This window comes from Cajanus cajan, chromosome 1 (genome assembly GCF_000230855.2).
Source record: "Cajanus cajan strain Asha chromosome 1, NIPB_CcT2T_4, whole genome shotgun sequence".
NCBI classification, from domain to species: Eukaryota; Viridiplantae; Streptophyta; class Magnoliopsida; order Fabales; family Fabaceae; genus Cajanus; species Cajanus cajan.
In genome coordinates this window covers 11,259,393-11,280,276 of record NC_138517.1, presented here as the reverse complement: position 1 = coordinate 11,280,276, position 20,884 = coordinate 11,259,393, and the positions used below count along the sequence as shown (strand labels likewise).

The 20,884-nt window shown below is 28.6% G+C and overlaps 1 protein-coding gene across 1 annotated transcript; it reads right to left on the bottom strand.

Moving 5' to 3' along the window:
• Positions 1–11,278: 11,278 nt before the first annotated feature.
• On the bottom strand, positions 11,279–16,660 carry LOC109801039 (zinc finger (Ran-binding) family protein). The gene is made up of 8 exons (XM_020362009.3): positions 16,217–16,660; positions 15,176–15,293; positions 14,448–14,764; positions 13,678–13,794; positions 13,225–13,344; positions 11,944–12,036; positions 11,714–11,812; positions 11,279–11,622 (listed from the first exon to the last, which is right to left on the bottom strand). The coding sequence occupies exons 1-8, from the start codon at positions 16,543–16,545 to the stop codon at positions 11,508–11,510; spliced, it is 1,308 nt and encodes a 435-aa protein (XP_020217598.1). The 5' UTR covers positions 16,546–16,660; the 3' UTR covers positions 11,279–11,507.
• Between the last annotated feature and the right edge of the window lie 4,224 nt (positions 16,661–20,884).

The following is a 20,884-nucleotide window of genomic DNA, read 5'->3' as shown; positions in this document are numbered from 1 at the left end:
TAGAATTTTATTTTATTCAAAAAATTTATATTATATTACTAGTATGATGCATGAGGATAGAGAATGTCACATATTTTCTAACGAGAGAAATTGAGCATTTATAATCGAAAGAATAGTAGTTTCAAGTTAAAAGATTATAATTTACACTATAGAAGTAAATTTAATCCATGTGCATGCATTAATATAAACATCACTTTAAAAGAAATATAAACATCACTAAAGGATCTTTCATATTATAATAAGAAACAAAAGATCAAAGTAAAAACTTCAAAGAAAAGTTGTCACAAAACATGGCTAACCTAACACTTTTTTTTCTCGATTTCTCCAACAACTAAAAGACAATTCTTCATCTTCTCAAGCATATTCTGAAGTAGAGAAATCAAACACATGACTTTTTTTTATTTATTTATTTCACATTTCATCAAACACCTTACATATAAACACGATATTTTTCATAAGAACCATATACTCACGAGTCAAAGAAGCAAAATCATGAATTAGAATCACAATTAAAAAGCAACAAAATATGAAGAAAAAATAACTTGAGCATAAGCAAGAGAAAAAGGCAAATTATAAGTGAAAATAAACTAGCAAAGCTTTTATCTTATTTTACTATACTTGATCATTGATAAAATACATGGCTACATGTGCAAGACCATAGGAGGGGGGAGATCTAGACCGCAAAACACAAATAGTTATTTTAAGTTTCAGAGACATTCACAAACATCTCAAAGCTTGTAGAAATAACCAATTCTACAATTATTTATAAGGTATAGAATTCTTATCACTCAAGAATCAAGTTTGATTGGTGCAGTTTGGTTCTTCATTTCATTAGAAACAAAGCACCAGATCTGCACCAAGCAAACTCCATCCATGAGTGAAGCAAGGACAAAAGACAAACATGATTACCAATGGTATTTCACATAAGTTTTGCTATTGATCTCTATAAATCTATTATACTTGATGAGCTAGTGTTTATCCTCTTATATACAACGAAAAGGGATAGAAAAATTAAATGTTATCATCTTTTAATGCTTTAGAATGGTAGAAATTAATATTTTTTATATTTTACATTAAATAACAATTAATGATGATGTAAAAGAAATTAATGATAAGTATTAATTATGTATTGATTGCATTGACATTTAAACATATATTTAATACGTTATTTTTTCATTAAAATAAAGCATTTATATGTCTATGTTTTATTCCCTTCGTTTTTTTTTTGTTTGACATTTAAGGTTATGCACAAGAATTAAGAAAATGATTGATATTTTAGTTTTTCAAAGTATTTATTACTTATTTTCCTGTTATACCTTTTAGGTAGTTGGAGAAGAAATAGGTACATTAGAAAATGAATAAACACATTGTTCAATAAACACACATTAATTATCAAGGGTAAAAATGAAAAAGAAAATCAATAAGTTATTGGTTTTAGAAAAGTGACAATGAAAAAAGAAGAAAAAAATGTCAAAATGACTATAAATAAAAAACGGAGGGAGTAATATTATCTCTACCCATATTTATTATCTATTTTAATTGGATTAAAGGTGTCAAACAGGTTTTAATCTTATCTACAAGGGTCAAATGTTATTTTAAGTTATGTTGGTTTAATCTATATTTTTTTAATTTTCATTCTTCGGTTCAACTGTCTCATATTTGGTCATCGAACCAAATTGATCTAATTAAAAAAATATTTTTAAATATTAAATTTACTTTTTAACAATAAAAAATAAAAAATTATAATATGATTAATTGATATTATACATTGCCATAAAATTAGCTTTGTTACCCGACATGACCTCCAAAATCTTAGTACTTAGGAGATACAGAACACTTAATAATATGATAAAAATAATTTTGCATGTATACCATTTCTCATAACCATTGCATTTGCATTTATCCACCCATCAACTGGATCAAACTTTTCATAATAATTTCATATCTTAGAGGTATTAGACTTAGTTTTCTCAGCATTTTCAGTATTTTAGTTTTAGTCATTAATAATTCTACTCTTTCTTTTATTACCAATAGTAGTAACAAAAGGACTAGTAACAATAGTAGGCTCCCTCTTTGTGTTAGGTGAAATTTTCATTATATCTAAATCATCCTCCATGTTATCAAAAATGTCATCAACATTCGTGATTGTAATATTCAAAATTAAACAAATTTACTCATTTAATTCATAGTTTTCACAATGGGTTATAAAGCAACAACAAAACCAATATAATTATTAGTTCAATTCATAAGAAACAACAACAATAATTCAGTTCATAATTCTCAGTGACAAGTACGGATGCCAAAAAAAACTTGTACTTGCGAATAAAATCTATTATAGATTTTAAATGAATAATTAAATTAGTACCAACTTAATAATATGACAAACCTGTATTCGTGGATATTCTCATTTTAAAAATACTCTTAATTATATATAAAATATTTTAATTTAATTTTTTTACACTAAATATATGTGTCATGATTATTTATTTTAGTATAAATATATGTTACAAATTTATTTTTTAATATAGGTATATGTTTTTAAATTATTTAATTTTTATTTTATTTCTTAGCTTTTTATTTAAAATTTTATATTTTCTCAAATATCCACAAATACCATAGATACTTGCGGATATATAAAAATTTCTTGGATACGACTAAATAGATACTCACACTAAACACACACATGATTGGAAGCTATTACCTGCCTCACCCTACTTCACCCCATTGTCAACCCTAAAGCACAAGTGTGATTATGTCTTCATTTTCTTTGACAAGTGAAACAAAGATGATAGATCAGGAGATTAAGTAATCAAGGACACAATGAAAGCAATGAAACTCTCATAGTAGCTAATTCTAACTCTTAACTTCTAATCACAACTAGGGATGAGAATAAGTAAGTTAAAGTCTAAATCTAACATATTATATATCATTGAATTTTTTTATAGGTCCAACATGATCTTTTTAAAAGTCTATTATGACTTATTAACCTATTTTCCATTAACAATGTTAAACAGACTAATAAATTTAATTTTGGATAAGTCAACAATTATATTTTTAAATACGTAAGTTTTTTTTTTAATTTGTATGATAAAAACTTAGTTTACTCTATTATTATTAAAATTTAGAGTTTAAGATAAAAAAAAATTAACTGAGATAACTTATATATACTCATGTACACTAATGTACACTCATACACAAGTTATAATGAAAAAACATAATCTTATAAAAAAAATTCTAAATATATCATACATCCCATTTAAAGTATTATAAATAACCAATCATGACGAGAAAGAAAAATAGCATACAAAGATATGATTACTAAAACAAATAAAGTCTAAGATACATCGAATCAATAACATGATTAACAAAATATATATATATATATATATATATATATATATATATTTAATGTAGAATATTACTATCATTCTAAATTGAAAAAATAAAATATACTTATGTACGTACATAATAACTTATTTCTTAATAGATATCATTGATAATTAATTAAAAATAATCATCTTTTAAATTTAACTACATATTTATAAAATAACAATCTTTTTAAATAAATTATTACAGTGTTTATACATTTAATTTTTCTATCATATATAGTTTTAAATTATATTATTAATTTTCAACTATTAAAGTTGCATAATAAAAATAATTAATATGAATAATTTAATTCTTCACTAAATGTGATTAGAGCCGTCAATTTGGGTTTGATCTGACTAGTCCATAAATAAGGTTAGACTGAACCTTAAAAAATATGGTCTGAATAGAACTAGGCCCTTTTGGCCTAGCTTACTAAGCTTGACATGTTAAATGACCTCAGGTTAGGTTGACCCATTAAACTAATAAGTGAAATAATTTAAACTATTGTCAATATGTAAATTTGTAATGTATTATAAATAAGAGAATAAAATAAAATATAATGATAGAAATAGTCTTTCACTTCTCTGTGTTCACTTACAAAGTTGTGATTACAAGTTTTGTCACTTCCATTGTGTCCTTGGTATCTTGACCTTGTGACTTGTTTGTGTGAATTGAGAATTATGAACTGAATTTGACTTATTGTTACTTTATTGTTTGGTGTTGCATTATTTATTGTTGTTGTTGCTTGTAAATTGAACTAAAAATTATGTTGGCTTGTTACTTTACAATTCATTGTAGGAATCGTGAACTAAATGAGTAAATTTGTTTAATTTTGAATATTGTAGTCATGAATGTTGATGACATTTTTGATAGAATAGAAGGTGATTTAGATACTATGAAATTTCACCTAACACCAAAAGAGTTTATTGTTGCTACTAATCCTTTTGGTATCACTATTGGTAATAAAAGTAAGAGTAAAATTATTAATGATCAAGACCAAGATATTGAAATGACTAAGAAAACTAAGTCTAATACCTCTTAGATATAAAATTATTATGAAAAGGTTGGTTTAGTTGATAGGTGGATAAATACAAATGTAATAATTGTAAAAAATTGTATACATGTAAAACTATTAAGTGTTTCATGATAATATATAATATCAATTAATCATGTTATAGTTTTCTTTTCATTATAAAAAATAGATTTAATTTTTTAAATATATTTTTTTTAATTTATTTAATTTGACCCAATGGCCTGACATGGAATAGGTTGAGAAAAAAATGACAACCCATAGAAAATCTGGGTTAGGGCAATCTAGTCTAAAATAACATTTGATCCGTGTAGGTTAGATTAGGTCGGCTCGACCCACTTGACACCTCTACTCTTAATTCTAATTAAATAATAAAATCATGAATTAAAATAAATTAATAAATGTCATGATAGTGTGAATATGGTTGGGTGTCAAAGTGTGAGCTAATTAAGTTGTAACATTTTGGACTGTAAAGGTCGTGTCTTTTCACCCTAGAGATCATCATCTAAGGTAAGAGGGAGAATGATGTTATCTCTTCATGTATGCATGTATGAGGGTCATAAGTAATGAATTGATATCTAAGCTTCTTTAGGTTTGTTGTTGCATTATATTTGATGAGATTGATGTTATAAGATAAATTTCTATGATTTTTGTGATTTGAGATGATGAATTGTACTCTGTCATGCATTTTGTTATTTGAAGGTTAGGGTTTTATGTATAAATTTGGGCTTTTGTACATGGAGATTGTTTTGGTGTTAATTGGTGATATGTATGTGTTTTAGGAATGATATTAGAGTGTTCTACTAATTGAATTGGAGTAATAAGTGTTGAGAGTGAATTAGAAGGGTTAAGGAACCTTGAATTGTGTTTTTTCGTAGCACATATTTCACAATCATGCCAAGCACAAGTTCAAGGTGTTGAGTGTGGTGAGGGCAAAGAGGATTATATCCTCTCCATGCTAGGCGTGGGAAGTGCCACGCTTGGTGCAAGAGCCACAAAAAGGTCTTTGGCCTCTCAATGTTGAGTTAGAGTGATGTTTTTGCATTAGTCTCTCACTATATATGGCCTAGGGGTGGTAAAGTGGGTTCAACCTGGTGGGTCAACCTGCCTTTTTTGGTGGTTGGGTTTGAAAAATAAACCCACCAATCCACCTACCCTACCCCACTCAACCCGCCAAGCCATCAACTTGGTGGGCCAATTGACGGGTTACACCAACTTAATTTTTTTCACACCATTTACATGCTAGTCCTAAATGTGTAGCTAATTTAGGGTTACAAGTTTCTCTTCACTTTTCCTTGAGACAAAAAGTAGCGTTGCTCACTCACCAAGTTCACAACCTATTTTGTGTTGCGCTTTGCCTATAGAGAGTTTCAATCGGCACTACACAACATCGTAGACCGCACAACACAAAAAAATCTCATTTAGGACAAGTTGAGTACCTAGTACTTGTTTATTGCACTATTTGGGCGAGGGGGTAGGGGTAGGGGCATATGCTTTTGCTGGGGCTACTTGCGAAATGTGCATGAATGCTTTGGAATTTAATTAATGAATGCACATGAATGTGAAATGGGTGAGGGTCATACTACACATTGTGCACAACAGTGCATGCATGATTTTTTCTTCTAAAAATAAAAAAATGAACTTATTAATTTGATTAAATATTGCAGCATATTAATTTGATAAATTTGCCTTCAAATGACTTGATTTTGTGGAATTGGTTGACTAATTTTCTATTATTTATATATTAATGCCCTCAACCTCTCACTTAATTGATTATTAGTGATTTCTGGACTTGGCCAAAAATTAGCTTGTTGTCACTAGCTCACATACATATTATATTATGTATAGGTGTTTTCTTATGGACTTGTAAGAATATAGCTAGTGTATATTTATTTAACTCGTGTGCAATAATTCCTAAATAGTAATAGAAATTAGATGTTATTAGGATTAAGTATTGCATGTTTATAGCAAGTTATTTGATGAAGCAAAAATTCTTTCTCTTTGAATCCTAGTATTAATCTTATAGACATAGGACATATTTATTATCTATACTTGTTTGGAAAAAAATATTTAATCCCATTATTACTTGCTTCCTTATGACTTTCTTTTGGCATTATTTAAGTTGTATTATAATAAGTAGTAACTAAGTATTGTATGTACTATTACATATTTCAATCATTTATTTAATTGGATTTTTAAATTTTAAACAAGATAATTATTTTGTAATGGATTCAATTAGTAAACCAATTTTGAATGATGAAATTGAGGATATTGAAGAAGAATCTCAATCTGTTAAACCTAGTAAGAAAAAGGCTAAGTCTTCAATAGTTAATTGTTGGAAGTAGGGAGAAGTGTAATACTTGTAAAAAATAGTATGTGGTTAGTGGTTAAAAAAAATTTGGGATATCATCTTTAAATCGTCATCTTGAAAAGTGTAAGGAAACCAAATTTGAAGATATTGGTCAAACGATGATAGACATGCAAGGAAAATTGAAATCTAAAAAGATTGATCAAATGGTATCATTTGAATTGTGTATAGCTTTAATCATTAAACATGATTTACCCTTCAAATTTGTTAAGAATAAGGATCTTTGGACTTGGATACATTATTTGAATCCTAATGCAAAATATTTTTCTAGAGATATTGCCAAGGTCGAGCTATTTAAAAAATATATGAAAAAGAAGGAAAAATTGAAAGAAAAAATGACTTCTATTTTTAGTAAAATATCTTTAATTTTTGATTTGTGGACATCTTGTAATATTGGGTGTTATATAAGTTTGATTCCTCATTTTGTTGACACAAATTGAAAGTTAAATAGCATGACTATTAACTTTTGTCATATGTCTTCCCTTCATACTGGTTTTGAGTTGTTTAAGAAGGTTAATGAATTATTGCATGACTGGGGCATAGAAAAGGTTTTTTTTTGTGTCACTTTGTATAATTCTTTTGCCAATTATGTTATGCAAAAACTTTAAAAATTAACTTGCATTACAAAAGTGGTTGTTATGTGATGGTGAATTTTTTCATGCACATTGTTATGCATGTATTCTAAATTTGATTGTTCAAGAAGGATTGAAGGTAGTCACCCATGCTTTGCATAAAATTAGGTAGAGCACAAATATGTGAGGGATTCAGATATTAGAATGATGAAATTCAAGCAATGCATTGAAAAAACATTAATGCATCTAGTGGTTTATGTTTAAATGTTCCTACAAGATGGAGTTCAACTTATTTGATGCTTCAAAGTGCTCTTAAATATCGAAGTGTATTTGAAGCCTACATTTAGTTGATGAAAATTATACATATTCTCCTTTAGTGGAAGGGTGGAAAAGAGTAGAAAAAATGTGTAAATTCTTGTTACCATTTTAGGATATTACTACCTTGATTTCTAGTACAAGTTATCCAACTCCCAACTTGTATTTTTTACAAATTTAGAAAATCCAATGTCTTTTGATGGAAAGTATAAGAGATGAGGATGAGATTATAAAGAATATAGCTAAAATGATGGTGGTGAAATTTGAGAAATATTGGGATGAATATAGTGTTGTACTTGCATTTGGTGCAATTTTTGACTCAAGGATGAAGTTGGAAACATTGGGTTACTGTTATGAAAAGGTTAATCCATTAACTTGGGAGATAAAATTGAAGGAAGTGAAGAAAAAAATGTACATGCTTTTTTCCCAATATTTTTTCAAAGGTTATACTTTGAATGTTCCAAAGACTACTCGAACCCAATCATCTAGTGTGCCAAATGAGTCTCTTCCATACAAACGAAACCTATTTGATGTAAGTTATTATATGTTTTGAAAGAATGGTTCAAATTTAATTAATTTTTTCTTCCATTATATTTATTTCTAACATTATTTTTGTGTGTCACTTAATATCATTTTAGGAATTAAAAATGTGCAAGCACCAAATTACTAGTAAAACTGGAAAGATTCAACTTGATACTTATCTAGATGAACCAACATTGGATTTTGATTTTACGAAAGTGAAACAAATGGATGTACTACAATGATGGAAAAATAATAGTCTGGTTAAACATTCCTATTACTACTGTTGCATATGAATCTTCATTTAGTATTGGTTCTTGGATTCTTAACAAATATAGAAATTGCCTCTTACCTAAAAATGTAAAAGCATTGATATGTACTCATAATTGGTTGCATGACTTTATAGATGGTAATTTATCTAAATTGAATGTAATTATTTATTATTTATTTATTTTTATAATCATTTCTTACTTTAAGTTATTTTTTTCTTTAATTAAATATGATGTAGATGAAGACAGGGAAAAAGAAGATGAAAATGATAGAAAAGTTGAGCTAACATTTTCTAAGGGTGCATCTAATGTCCTTGATGTAAAAGATGATGAATAATTTGTACTTTATTATTGTACGACACTTTATTATTGTATGACACTTTATTATTGTATGACACTTTATTTCATTTATGATGCTTACTTTATGGTTTAAGGTATTAAAACTATTATGTATTATGGTCTTCTAGACTTGTTACTAAATGACTTATTTGTAATGGTTTTCAGGTTGTAGAACTATTTTTTTGTAGTCTTAAAAGATAAATTTGTAGAAAATTAACTAGATTTATGTAGGAACAATAATTTTATTTAATTCATTTCTTTTAATTTGGGTAGGTTAGGGTGGGTCAACCCACCATCCCACCATTTTAATCCACTAACTCACCAAAGTGGGCCAACTTGTCAACTCACTGTTAAGTTGGGTGAGTTGCATTCTCTAACCCATTTTTTGGATGAGTCAACTTGCCTCACCTCGATTTCTTGGTGGGCCAACATGCCTTGCTTCGCCTAAGGTGGGTTAGCCCACTTTACCACCCCTAATATGGCCATAGCCTCGTTGAGTGAAGAAGCTCTAAAGAGGATATATCCTTTAAGCGTAGGGTATGGGGGATGTCATGTCGAGTGCAAGCAACTAAAGAGGACTCTAATCTCTAGGCATTGGGTGCAAGGATGATAATTTGAGAACGTGAGAGGAAGTCGTCTAGCGTAAGCGTTTAATTACAAGAGTGGTGTGTGATGCTTAGATTAATAATTAAAGGAAGAGAAATAATGAGCTATAGTTGTGGTACCTATGTAATTAAATAGGGTTGATGAGAAGGTTAGTTTTTAAGAAATAAGAGATTGTTGTTGTTGGGATACAATCAAAATCTCACATCGTTTAAACAAGATGAAGGACATGGATTCATATACATACAATTGTCTCCATTGAAAAAAGACCTTTTGGAAGATGATAAAAAAAATAAAACCATGAAAGCTTAGGTCCAAAGTGGACAATATCTTACCAATATGAAAACATGATTAGAATTGTTTCAAAATATATTGAGTTAAGAATGGGAGTTCATTGTTGGAATTTCTATTCTTTCCTAAGGGATTATTGAATCGGTCTCTTTATGAGTTGGATGAATGAGTTGAACTCCTATGTGGTTATTGATATATTTTTTTGGTAACCATGGTATGTGATTGTTGATGAGATAATTGTATGTTGACAAGTTGATTGTTGTGTTGATATATGATGATGTATGTTGATATGAAGAAGTATATGTTGAACTTTGTGTAAGTTGTAAACTCATTTGGTTGAGAATGTATGTTTTCTAAAAAATTGTATTAGAGGAGAAAAGTTGCTTGTGGTTGAAAGTTGTTTTGTTTAAAAGGTTGTCTCCTCTAGGATTTTGTAAAAAACAATATGGATGTTAAATCGAGTCATATTTGTCATAAACGACTAATGAGTAGGCATGTAAGTCGTGTTGTCAACAAGGGCCTCAACCAAGTGTTGGAAATTTGAATGGGCCTACAGAATAGAACTAAACTTCACTATAAGTTATGGTCATTGCAATCGTAGTTGTTGTAAGCCACTACCTATGATTTCCTATTTATGGTGTTTGGTTTGTTGATGGTGACTTATTAAATTGTCTTGAGTGATGAATGTAAATGTGGATGATGATTGGAGAAACATTTTGTTTACTTTTTTTCCTTCTAAATCTTTAACTTTTTTTTTTTTTTTAAATGAGCTTACCCTTGTTTTCTTTTGTGAACTGTGATAATCGTGTATTTATAGGAAGCAAATGGTAATGTTGTTATTGAAGAATGAAATGTTCTTATTGATTTGTGTCATTCTCTTGGGAGAATGATAGTTGAAAATCTTGATGTGTATAGCTGTTGTGGTTTGGGAATGATAGTTGAAGATCTTTTATATATATAATAAGGCCAAGACTTATTATATATGTTGTTAACTGATAGTGTTTTTTACGATTTTAGCATGAGCTATATTTGTTTCTAAATGAGAAAAATTTACTAAGGCTTTTGGACTCAGTTGAAAGGTTTTATAAGTGAAAATAAGGAAATCTTTTTTTTTTATAAGAAGTATATGAATTGTCATGTGGCGGCTGCTGGGTCGTTACACAATGTGCTGATGCTCACTGTCACATTACTTTTGATTAAAAGTCATATGTTGACGATGTTGTTTCCCAATTCAATCGCATGGTTACCCCTCCCATCTTTTAATTCGCCAAGATTTTAGGATCCCTTGTTCGGATGAAGCATTATCCCACGTTTATTTACCTCGAATAACTAAATGTGTCCTCTTGCATTTATCAATTAACTTTTCTATTAGTTCCATCGGACACTTTCACTAACTTATAAGTTTACAATTTTTTAGTTTCTTAACTTATATAGCTTTAAGTTAGTTTTGCCAAACACCATACATGATTATATTAAAACAAAAATTCATATGGAATCAAATAACTAAAAAATATCTCTGATGGTTGTTCATGCGGCACTTCCAAAAGTGAAGACGCATTCAGCACCACATTAATTGGAAGGAAGATTGAGAAAGAAGAACGGGTAGAGAATAAGTGTGTGTTTGCGTCCTGACGTGAATTTTCACGTTTAACTTGAAGTCATAAATATTAATTTTCACGTAAATTCACATTTAGACTTGGAAAGAGAAGAAAAAGTTGCTTTAAAAAATGGATACCAAACACACGCTAAATCTATAACAAAATATTTGTAACAGCAAGACCAAAATTGTGACCCCAATATCGAAAAAGCTTGATGCTTTTTTTTTTTTTTTATCAGTTTGATCGTCTCCATTCATGGTCCTCGTAGTCACTGACTGGTTGTTCTTTAGAGCGTTCAGTATTGCACTTCAGGCAAGCCATGTTTCTTGCATAATTGTAGAAATCACATCTACAGGCAGTAATACATAAAACGAGAAACTTAAAGCATTCAAGGAAAAAAGATAGGGAGAGAAGGAAAGGAAGAAAAACAATGGACTTACTTGGGACAACTCCAGTCCCCAGGATATTTCTTGGAACTTGGGTTTGGCAATTGACAATGCGAACACTTCACTTTACTAGCAAAATTCATGAACCCACACCTACATACATAGAAACATCGATGAGAAAATATTAATTATATACTCCTTGCATAATGAAAGAAATCAAATACAAATATAAGACGGGAATCAAGGTGTTTTCATGGCTGGGGAGGTAGAAAAAAATGACTTACTCGGGACAATTCCAATCCCCAGGATGTTTCTTGGGCCTTGCCTCGGGACAACGCAAACATTTTGTGTTCCTAGCATAATTCATGAACCCACATCTACATATGGAAAAACATTCACGAAACTTGGATATCAATAATCATATGTAATATAAATTTAGCTTTTGCTCATATTTAAATTGTAACTACTTTTAGCTGAAATTTTACTGTGATTTACAGTTTTAGCTGGAGATGGATAAAACAAAAGTCACAAAGGAGCAGTAAATTATTGTTATAGCATAATGGCAACATGTTTGCAGACAGTGCCATAACAAGTAACTAGAGTTCACATAAATGAAGGAAAGATGTCTTAAGGGAGTAATTTAATCAATTAAAATCATAACATATATGGCCACTAAAACGCCTCTACTGACCAAACCATTTTCCCTACACCAGTACACTATAACATAGCAACACAATGCATAGAATTTTAGACTGCAGCAACAATAGATTAGACCTACAAGGCTTAACATACAATCAAGATTCAGGAATATAAACTACTAGATTAATTACATCATCAAGTTGTGTATTCCAATGATTGCCCATTAAGATCATATGGATGAGTTAGCTGGAAAAGAACTTCTAAACTGAAGCTTTGAGGAATCCCATATTAATGCAAAGTGAGAGACCTAACATTTTTCAATAGTGGATTTAGTGCCAAATGCAGCTGTCCAACACAATGCAATTATTCCGGTGAAAGAATACATGACATAAAACAGATAGAAAGCTTAATGGTATTTTTAAACAAATGTTAGAAACATACTCCAATATTTGTAATTAAAAAAATATGAATTAATTAAGAAAATCATGTTAAATTAAAGGATCCTATTGAAAACTTTTAGAATGTTGTCCACTCCAAACAGAAGAGAGCCCCACAAAAATCAGTGCACAATACAGATAATTATCACTGTCGCATTGTACATTACTTTTTTAACTTTCTGAATTAGGCATCAATAAGGACCCAACCAATAAAGAGAGCTAACTAATAATATTATTTACAAAACTAAGAATTTAATGAGAAAGAGATGAACCGTGAAAAATTAAAAATATTAAAGGAAAGAATGTTAACAAAGTACAGAGACAGATTAGTAAAATGGTTCCTATTTTGATGTTTGAAAATCATCAATGTTTAAATTTAGACAGTTATCGACATTTTAATTATTGAATATGAAATTGATTCATCTTCTACCATAGGAAAGAGAAACTAAAATTATGATTAATGGGAATTTTCATGAAATAGGGACTTACTGTGGGCAAGTCCAATCTCCTTTTTTCCTTTCAACTTCATTAGTATTGGCTTCCTTTGTTGGCCCCTCTGTTTTGCATTTTAAACATTGTGTGTTTCTCGCAAAATTTAAAAAATTGCATCTGTAGCAAAACCAAAGAGCAAACATCAGTAGATCAGAAGACACCAAATAAGGGATAATTGAACACATGTATTTGATGACAGCCTCAATACAGCACATAGGAGGCAAAATTTTGAGTCATTTAAGATACTAGTCAGTTTGACATGCATAATTGCATTTGAACAAGAACAACAAAGAAAACTTGAGACAGAAATTCATCAAAGAGGTTAAGAGGCGTTTCATATAAATCTTTTGTTAATAACTGTTATCAGATTCTTTTTGAAAAGGAAGCTGACAAACACAAAAATTGACCATGCCGTACAAGAAAAGATAGTAAAGCAACTAGAGGACTTACTCGGGACAGATCCAATCTCCTGGCTTCATTTGAATAGTAGGCGGGTCAATATCCTTAGGCCTATCTTCATTACAATTCAGACATTGCATATTTCTTGAAAAGTTCATGAAATCGCATCTGCAAGTAATTTTGGGAAAAACTATTACCAGTGAATTATTAAATAGCCAATATCTAATTTAAGATGTCAAATGAAATGCAACATTTCCACCGACAAACAATTCTGGATAGCTAAATCATCAATTTTGAAAAGGACGAAGTGTATAACTGACAAAAAGGGATATAAAACAAATACACTCATCCACTGGTCAACAATTCTTATGAATGAGTATTATGACTAAAAACTATCACACTGGGGAAAAAAAACTTGTAAGTTGTATCACTGACAAAAGGGATATAATTACAAAACAAATCCAATCATGAATCATCCACTTGCCAAAAATACTTCTGAAAGAATACTATCATTAAAAATATCAAACAGAAAATAAACTATATTAAGCAGGAGCAAAGTATAATTCTCACCGCAAGTTTTAAGATAAGTTTTATATCTATAATATCTAGTTGCTATTATCCTAGTAAAAGTTGCAGGGAATCAGTAGATGATAGATCACTAGCTTGATTTCTGAAGTACAATGCCTGGTGGATGGAGAAAATTTACTTCTGCGTTAACAATTCCTTTCAAATTTTATGAGAAAATGCAAAAAACTGAAATTTCACGTGCAGAAGTTACAACACAGACAAAGAATATACTTGCATGTGTGAAAATAACTCACTTTGGACACATCCAGTCACCTTTCTTCATCTCTACATCTTTAGACAACTGATTAGGCTTTGAACGAGAAGGAGCAGGAGCATGGATGGGAGCAGGGGATGACTCACTCAACTCAATCAGCTGAGAGAGAAGTTTTCTGGCAGATGATTCAATAACTTCTCGGCCTGGTGGTTTGTCTCCTCCAGAAAGGACAAGTGGATCTAGTGCGTAGAACAGAAGTATTCGAACTATATCCACAGTTCGAGCATCTATCTCGACATCCTTTAGAATCATATAAGCTCTATCACAGGAGCTTCGTAGATTGCAAGCACTACAAACCTGGATGGAAGCAAACTTGTCTTGTCAGACCATAGAGGATCACAATACCCCCTCAAACTCAAGTAGAAAAATAAAAAACAAAAATAATAATAAAATAAAATCCCAGCACATAGACTAATAACAAGTAACAACATTTAACATCTTGCTTTGTTAACCAGAAGAAATACATAAAATACACTCCAAAACTCCCTTCATTATAGAGAAAAATTCCACACTAAATAACCTAGCTCCATTATATTTACGAGACCAACATGAGATTTCACCTGATAATAAAGAGCGAGTTAAAAAAGGGACATCAAAGAATGTTTTCTTAACATTTCTCTTTATTAACCATTACTTGCAAGTTACAACCAATAACTTCAAAACATAAATACTTCCTAGTTCCTACGAAAATAATGAACTAACACATACATCTCCTTCATCTAATTGCAGGTGTGCTCTCAGCCTCTTAGCCGAATTAACAGCTTTACGGAGAAGATTAGGGCACCCTCCCCCAACAACTGCTTGGACATCGTTCATCGGCAGCAACCTGCACAACATATGAAGCAACAAAACAAAATTTAAATCAATGCTACCACAGAACATGTAATAATATTGTAATAACCTCAGATATACACATACCCTTCCCATCATGAATTCTTACATAGACTATTGAGTAAAAACAAAACCAACAATAACAATAGCTTTTCCAGCATTAATCACCACACAAACCAAGGTCTTGTTTGGATGAACTTATCAATATCCACTTAAAGAAGAAGAAAATAAAAAAGATAGAATGAATAAGTTTCTCATAAATTTAAATTAACTTATACATAAAATAATTAGTCCAAAAGTTGATTTTAACTTATGCATAAGCTAATTTATGCCGCTTATTTGAGAAGTTTTTTCCAACCAAGTAATTAATCAAAAACAACAATTACAATAGCTTTTTCCCTCATCATCACCAATCAAACCAAGGTTTGTTTAAATAAACTTCTTTCAAATATAATGGTCATGCATTGTTGGTGTAAAACCATCAATCAATCAGAAACCATCATTAGTAAAACTCTCAGAACAATTATTGTAAAAGTCAACATAAATCATCTTTTGTGATTGGATAACTGTATAAAATTATTAAAAACAAAATGTTTACACTATGAGTGCATAATCTATTTCCTCGTTTATTAATAATTACCTATAAGTAAGAAAATAAAAGGTTAAAGAGTTTAATAGTCATATCCTTACTCTGTAAATCAATCAGATATCAAAGTAAGTATATGTGTGACTTCTTATTTATTTATCTGGTGCACAAATTAATCATAGAAGCACGCTATTTCCTTTAGCTTCAAAACCCAATTTTAATTTATACATAAGCTAATTATTTTAACTTCAATGCTTGTTGAGAAGAGAGTAATAATGGAAGTAAACAAGTTGAATTCCGAGGTTTGAAAGTTGAAAGAGGGGGAAACGAACCCGAAGAGGTCGTAACGGTCACGCGCGAAGCTGAGGAAAGCGTCCTTGAGAGGGTTCATGTTGGTGTAAACGCTGGCGGCGTCGTCGGAAGGGGAGGGTTTGGGGAGGTAACCTTTGGCGTTCAAGCGGTCGACGAAGGAGACAAATTCGGGCCAGGGGTGGTCGACGGAGGGTAGGGTGGCGGCGACGGCGGCGGAAGAGGAGGCACGGCGGAGGAAGGGAATGGGTTTGAAGAAGAAAGAGGGCGAAGGGGCAGTTACAGGTGCGGTTCGACGGGTGCGGAACAGTACAGTTCCGATTCCGTACAGTGTAAGCTTCGAACCTGACATTTTTTTTTTTTTTTTTTTTAGTTTTTTGGGTTTCAGAAGGTAATGCTATGCTATGCGACGATGCTATGCTATCTCAGGTTTATCTCTCTTACACTAGCAGGGTTTTGGCGTAGGAGGAGATAATAAAAATAATAATAATTTTCATTTTAATCTATCGGTTCAAAAGAGACACTTGTGTGACTTGTTAATAATTAGTCAAGTGAATCGTGAGAATCTTTATGTAAAATATGTTTTTAGAGTCACAATTTTATAGTAAATTTATTTATTAGTATTTTTTAATTTAAAATTGATATTTTAGTTATGTAACTTCATGAAGAAAAAAAAAATACTGGATGATACAATTGTGAAACATTCGGATTTGATCATTTCACAGATAAGTATACTAATTGCTAAATTTTGTGTGACATTATTTGATAAATTTATGGATGACATTTGAACATAAAAGTTAAGATATTTTTTTTTCTTCAAAAAACTAAAAAAAAAAAAAATCAATTTTTAGTTAGATAGCTTAAAACCAATTTAAGCTAAATAAATATAAAATAAAAAGGATTATAGAGCATATTTTTACTTAAAAAAAGTGTGACAAATTTATGGTGAAAGATAGATGACAAAATAAAATTAAACTAAATAAAAAAAATGAAAGAGGTAGTTATAAAGGGTTTGAAAAAAGAATTTAAATTTTTAAATCTAAATCTTTGAGATATTTTTTAGAATTTAAAAAATATTAGTTCTTTTATGACATTGTTTAGTTTATTCTTTTAAGATTAGAATGTAAGGTCTATTTAATAGAGATTTTGGTATGAGAAGAATCAATTGACCTAGTGGTTTTTAGGTTTTGTCAAAAAACTTGTGAATGAAAGTTTTTAAATTTTATTAGAAAACTTGTAAAGAAGGAATTTCCAAATTTTATCCATAAAACTTATGAGAAATGAGTTTCTAAGTTTCACTCACAAAACATGAATAGTAGATAAGTTTGATCCTTAACAGAAATAATTATTGACCAAACTTTACTTACCTCCTATCAAGTCAGATTAGTTTAAAACAAAAGAAATACACGCATATATTAGAATAACTATATTGTATGAGAGTATTTATAGAAGTTATTTTTAATAACGGTGTTTCTAGTTGATTTATTTTTTTCAATAACTTGTCTCTTTTGATTTTTTCTTATGTTTAATTTCAATATTTTAAAAAATTATCAATAACTGAACATACTCATCTTATAATATAATTAGTTTTCTAATTTGTATAATATATGTTAAATGTTTATCATCTATAATCAAAGATTAAAATAAATTATGTTCATAAATAAATATTATATTTAAATATAAAAATTATATACATAATTTGAATAAGTTGGTATTTAAAAAAAATATCATAACAAAAAAGGATAACAAGAGAATTAATTTTTTAAAAGAAAAAACTAATTTTCTCTAACAATAAAAATCATCATTATTGTTAATGTTGTCCTGTTGCTATCATTACCATTAACCATAAACATATTTGTAATCATTATACCAGCATCATTACCATGACCTCAACAACCACCATTATCTCATTATTGTTATTACTATTATCATCGTCACAATAATTATCATAATAATTGTTACCAGTATCAATATTATTATCAAAATAATTATTATTATATCTATCACCATTGTCATTAATGAATAATGCTATCACCACCAACCTCCAATATTCCACTTTTGTCATATTATTATTGTTGCAACTACTACTATTATTATTATATTAAAATAATTGATATTAAAATTTATATTATTTTATTGTGTTTTTTATTCCACCAAATAATACACATGATAAAATGTTATTTTTGCAACTTAAGCCTTTGTTTCTCGTTGTTTTTATTGTGATGTAACTTAATATGTATTGAATGCACTTTAAGAGTTTTTTGAGAATGAAACATTTGAAAGAATTAAAAATGAAAAATGTTGGATCATTCGAAATCTATATATCAAATAATCTTCTGACCCATTGAATGTTTAACATGTGTCCATTGATTTAATTTAATATTATTAATTTTAACATTCGAAGGATAAATTGACATTTAAGTGTTGGAGGATGTAGCATTCTTCATTCAAAATATCTCGAATGATTTTGCTACAAATGGTGAGTTTTATGGAAAATTAGGGTATGTTTAGGTATTTTTTTTTAAAAGCAATTATATAAAAGAAAAATAAGAAAAAATTTGAAGTAAACTTTTTTATAAACTAAAATTATCTTATGTGTGAATTAAATTTTTTTAAAAAAAAAATCAATAACAAAATAATTTTTACAAATTAACTTATATATAAATTAATTTTAACATAAACAAAATTTTATTTCATTTTTATTTTCTATTTTTCTCTTATAAAAATATATTTATATTTTTTTTATTCAAACAAATTGTCATAGAATAATGAGAAAAAATTGAGAAATAATCTAATATTAAGACGCGGCTTGTCTTGGCCACACCAACACTTTTTTTACTCCGTTTTTTTTGTTATGTTACTATCATGCTCACATGAAATAGGTTGATGAGATTAAAATCATTCTATGATAATTTCTATCCAAATATTTTACATATCGTAATCTAATTACTAGTTCATTATAATGTCAAAGAGATTTAACATCGATTAAGATGAGATTTTACAATGAGTTTAAGAACATTTTTTATTATTGAATTTTCTTGGATGTCTTAGTGTTTACCTTGTACGTAACTCAATAGATATAGTGTGTTCAAACTCAATTCTCATGCATGGATGTTATCATCTTCAACTACTTCATTGCAACACAAGTCGATGTTATTGATCTCTCTTTGCCAATTCAACTTTTTGTATCACTATTTACTTGAACCACCATGACACACTTTAGCTACTTAACAAGTTTTAGGTGTAGGGTTAGCTTTTGATTCATGTGTTTTTACTTTGGAGTTGGATTTGATTTCAAAGTTGGAGTTTGCATTTTTAGTATTTAGTGATATTAAGAGGGGTGGGGTTAGGAGAAACAAGTTGATATTGTTGATCTTTCTTGATTAATTCAACTCTTTACGTCGTTTGAATCATTATGATAACACATCACATCCTATTAGTCACCATCATTAAAGACCATCAAAGAAAGAAGTTAAATGAGGAGGATTTTGTTTTAGGATTTGAAATTAAGGGATGGAAGTCAAGAGTGAGAGCTTAAATACGTTGTTAGATGATCACGAATCACTTTTAATGAATTTATATTCGTTTTAATGAATTTATATGTTCAGAATTTATAGGATTTAATAGATGAAATTTCCAAAATATATTTTTAATATATCTTTACAAATTTGATATTTTAATATTAAATTTCATTGAAATAAATATTTGTTAAATTTTAATAATTAAAAAATTTAACAATATATAATATTTAATAATTTAAAATGATTTTAAATATTTAATAATTAAAAAATAAATATTAATAAAATTGTATATTAATATTGATAAATAAAAATGTAACTAAATAATATTGATAGATAAAAAAGGATAGAAGAAAAAATAGAGACAATAAGAAGTAATAAATAAGAGATGAATAAAAAGAAAAAAATAAAATAAATAAGATATGATAAAGAGAAAGAGATAGAAAATGAAGGTGAGATAGGTAAAAGAATGAAATAGGAAAAAAAAAAAAGAGAGAGAACAAAAAAGTGAGAGTGAAAAAAATAAGAGAAGTAAACAATAAAAAAAATAATGCAAAATTTTAAAGATTTGGTGAGATTGTTGAAAAAATGAATTATATGTAAATTATATTAAAAAAAATCCTTCAAAATAACCTATTGAATTTTTTTATGTTTTTGTATATCAACATGTTTTTTCTTAAGTGAAAAAGGGTCTTAATTAAATGCTACATATTTTTTAAAAAAATATTGATTGTCTTAATCCACTAAATTTTAATGTGTGTTTTTTTTTTAAAATTAATTATCTTAATTAAATATTACAAAACTTCTTTATATTAATTTTTTCATTGAATACCAAAATAATTTCTTTATAATAAAAAAGTCTTTTAAAATATTTTAAATTTATAAGACAATATACATCCTTAAAGATTGATTAATATTTTCATTTAAATAGATTAAAAATTATATAATTTTGGTATTTAAATAATTAAAACTACTTAATTATATTACGCGATTAAAATTTAAAAAACATAATACTTAAATACTAAAATCATTCAATTAAAATTTAAAAGTTATTAAATACTAAAATTTCTCAATTAAATTATGAGGAAATAAAATCACAATAATAGCGTAATTAAGGGGAAAAAAAAGGTATCTAAGTGTAATTGTTAATATAAAATGAGAATGTGAATAAAG

Bases quoted from the DNA above. Each gene is read 5' to 3' on its own strand.
- LOC109801039 (XM_020362009.3), bottom strand. From the start codon at position 16,545: ATGTCAGGTTCGAAGCTTACACTGTACGGAATCGGAACTGTACTGTTC. The intron at 13,795-14,447 runs GTGAGTTATTTT...AATTACTTGCAG, and splicing joins GGTGACTGGATGTGTCCAAA to ATGCGATTTCATGAACTTTT. The intron at 11,813-11,943 runs GTAAGTCATTTT...CTATGTATGTAG, and splicing joins GGGGATTGGAATTGTCCCGA to GTGTGGGTTCATGAATTTTG.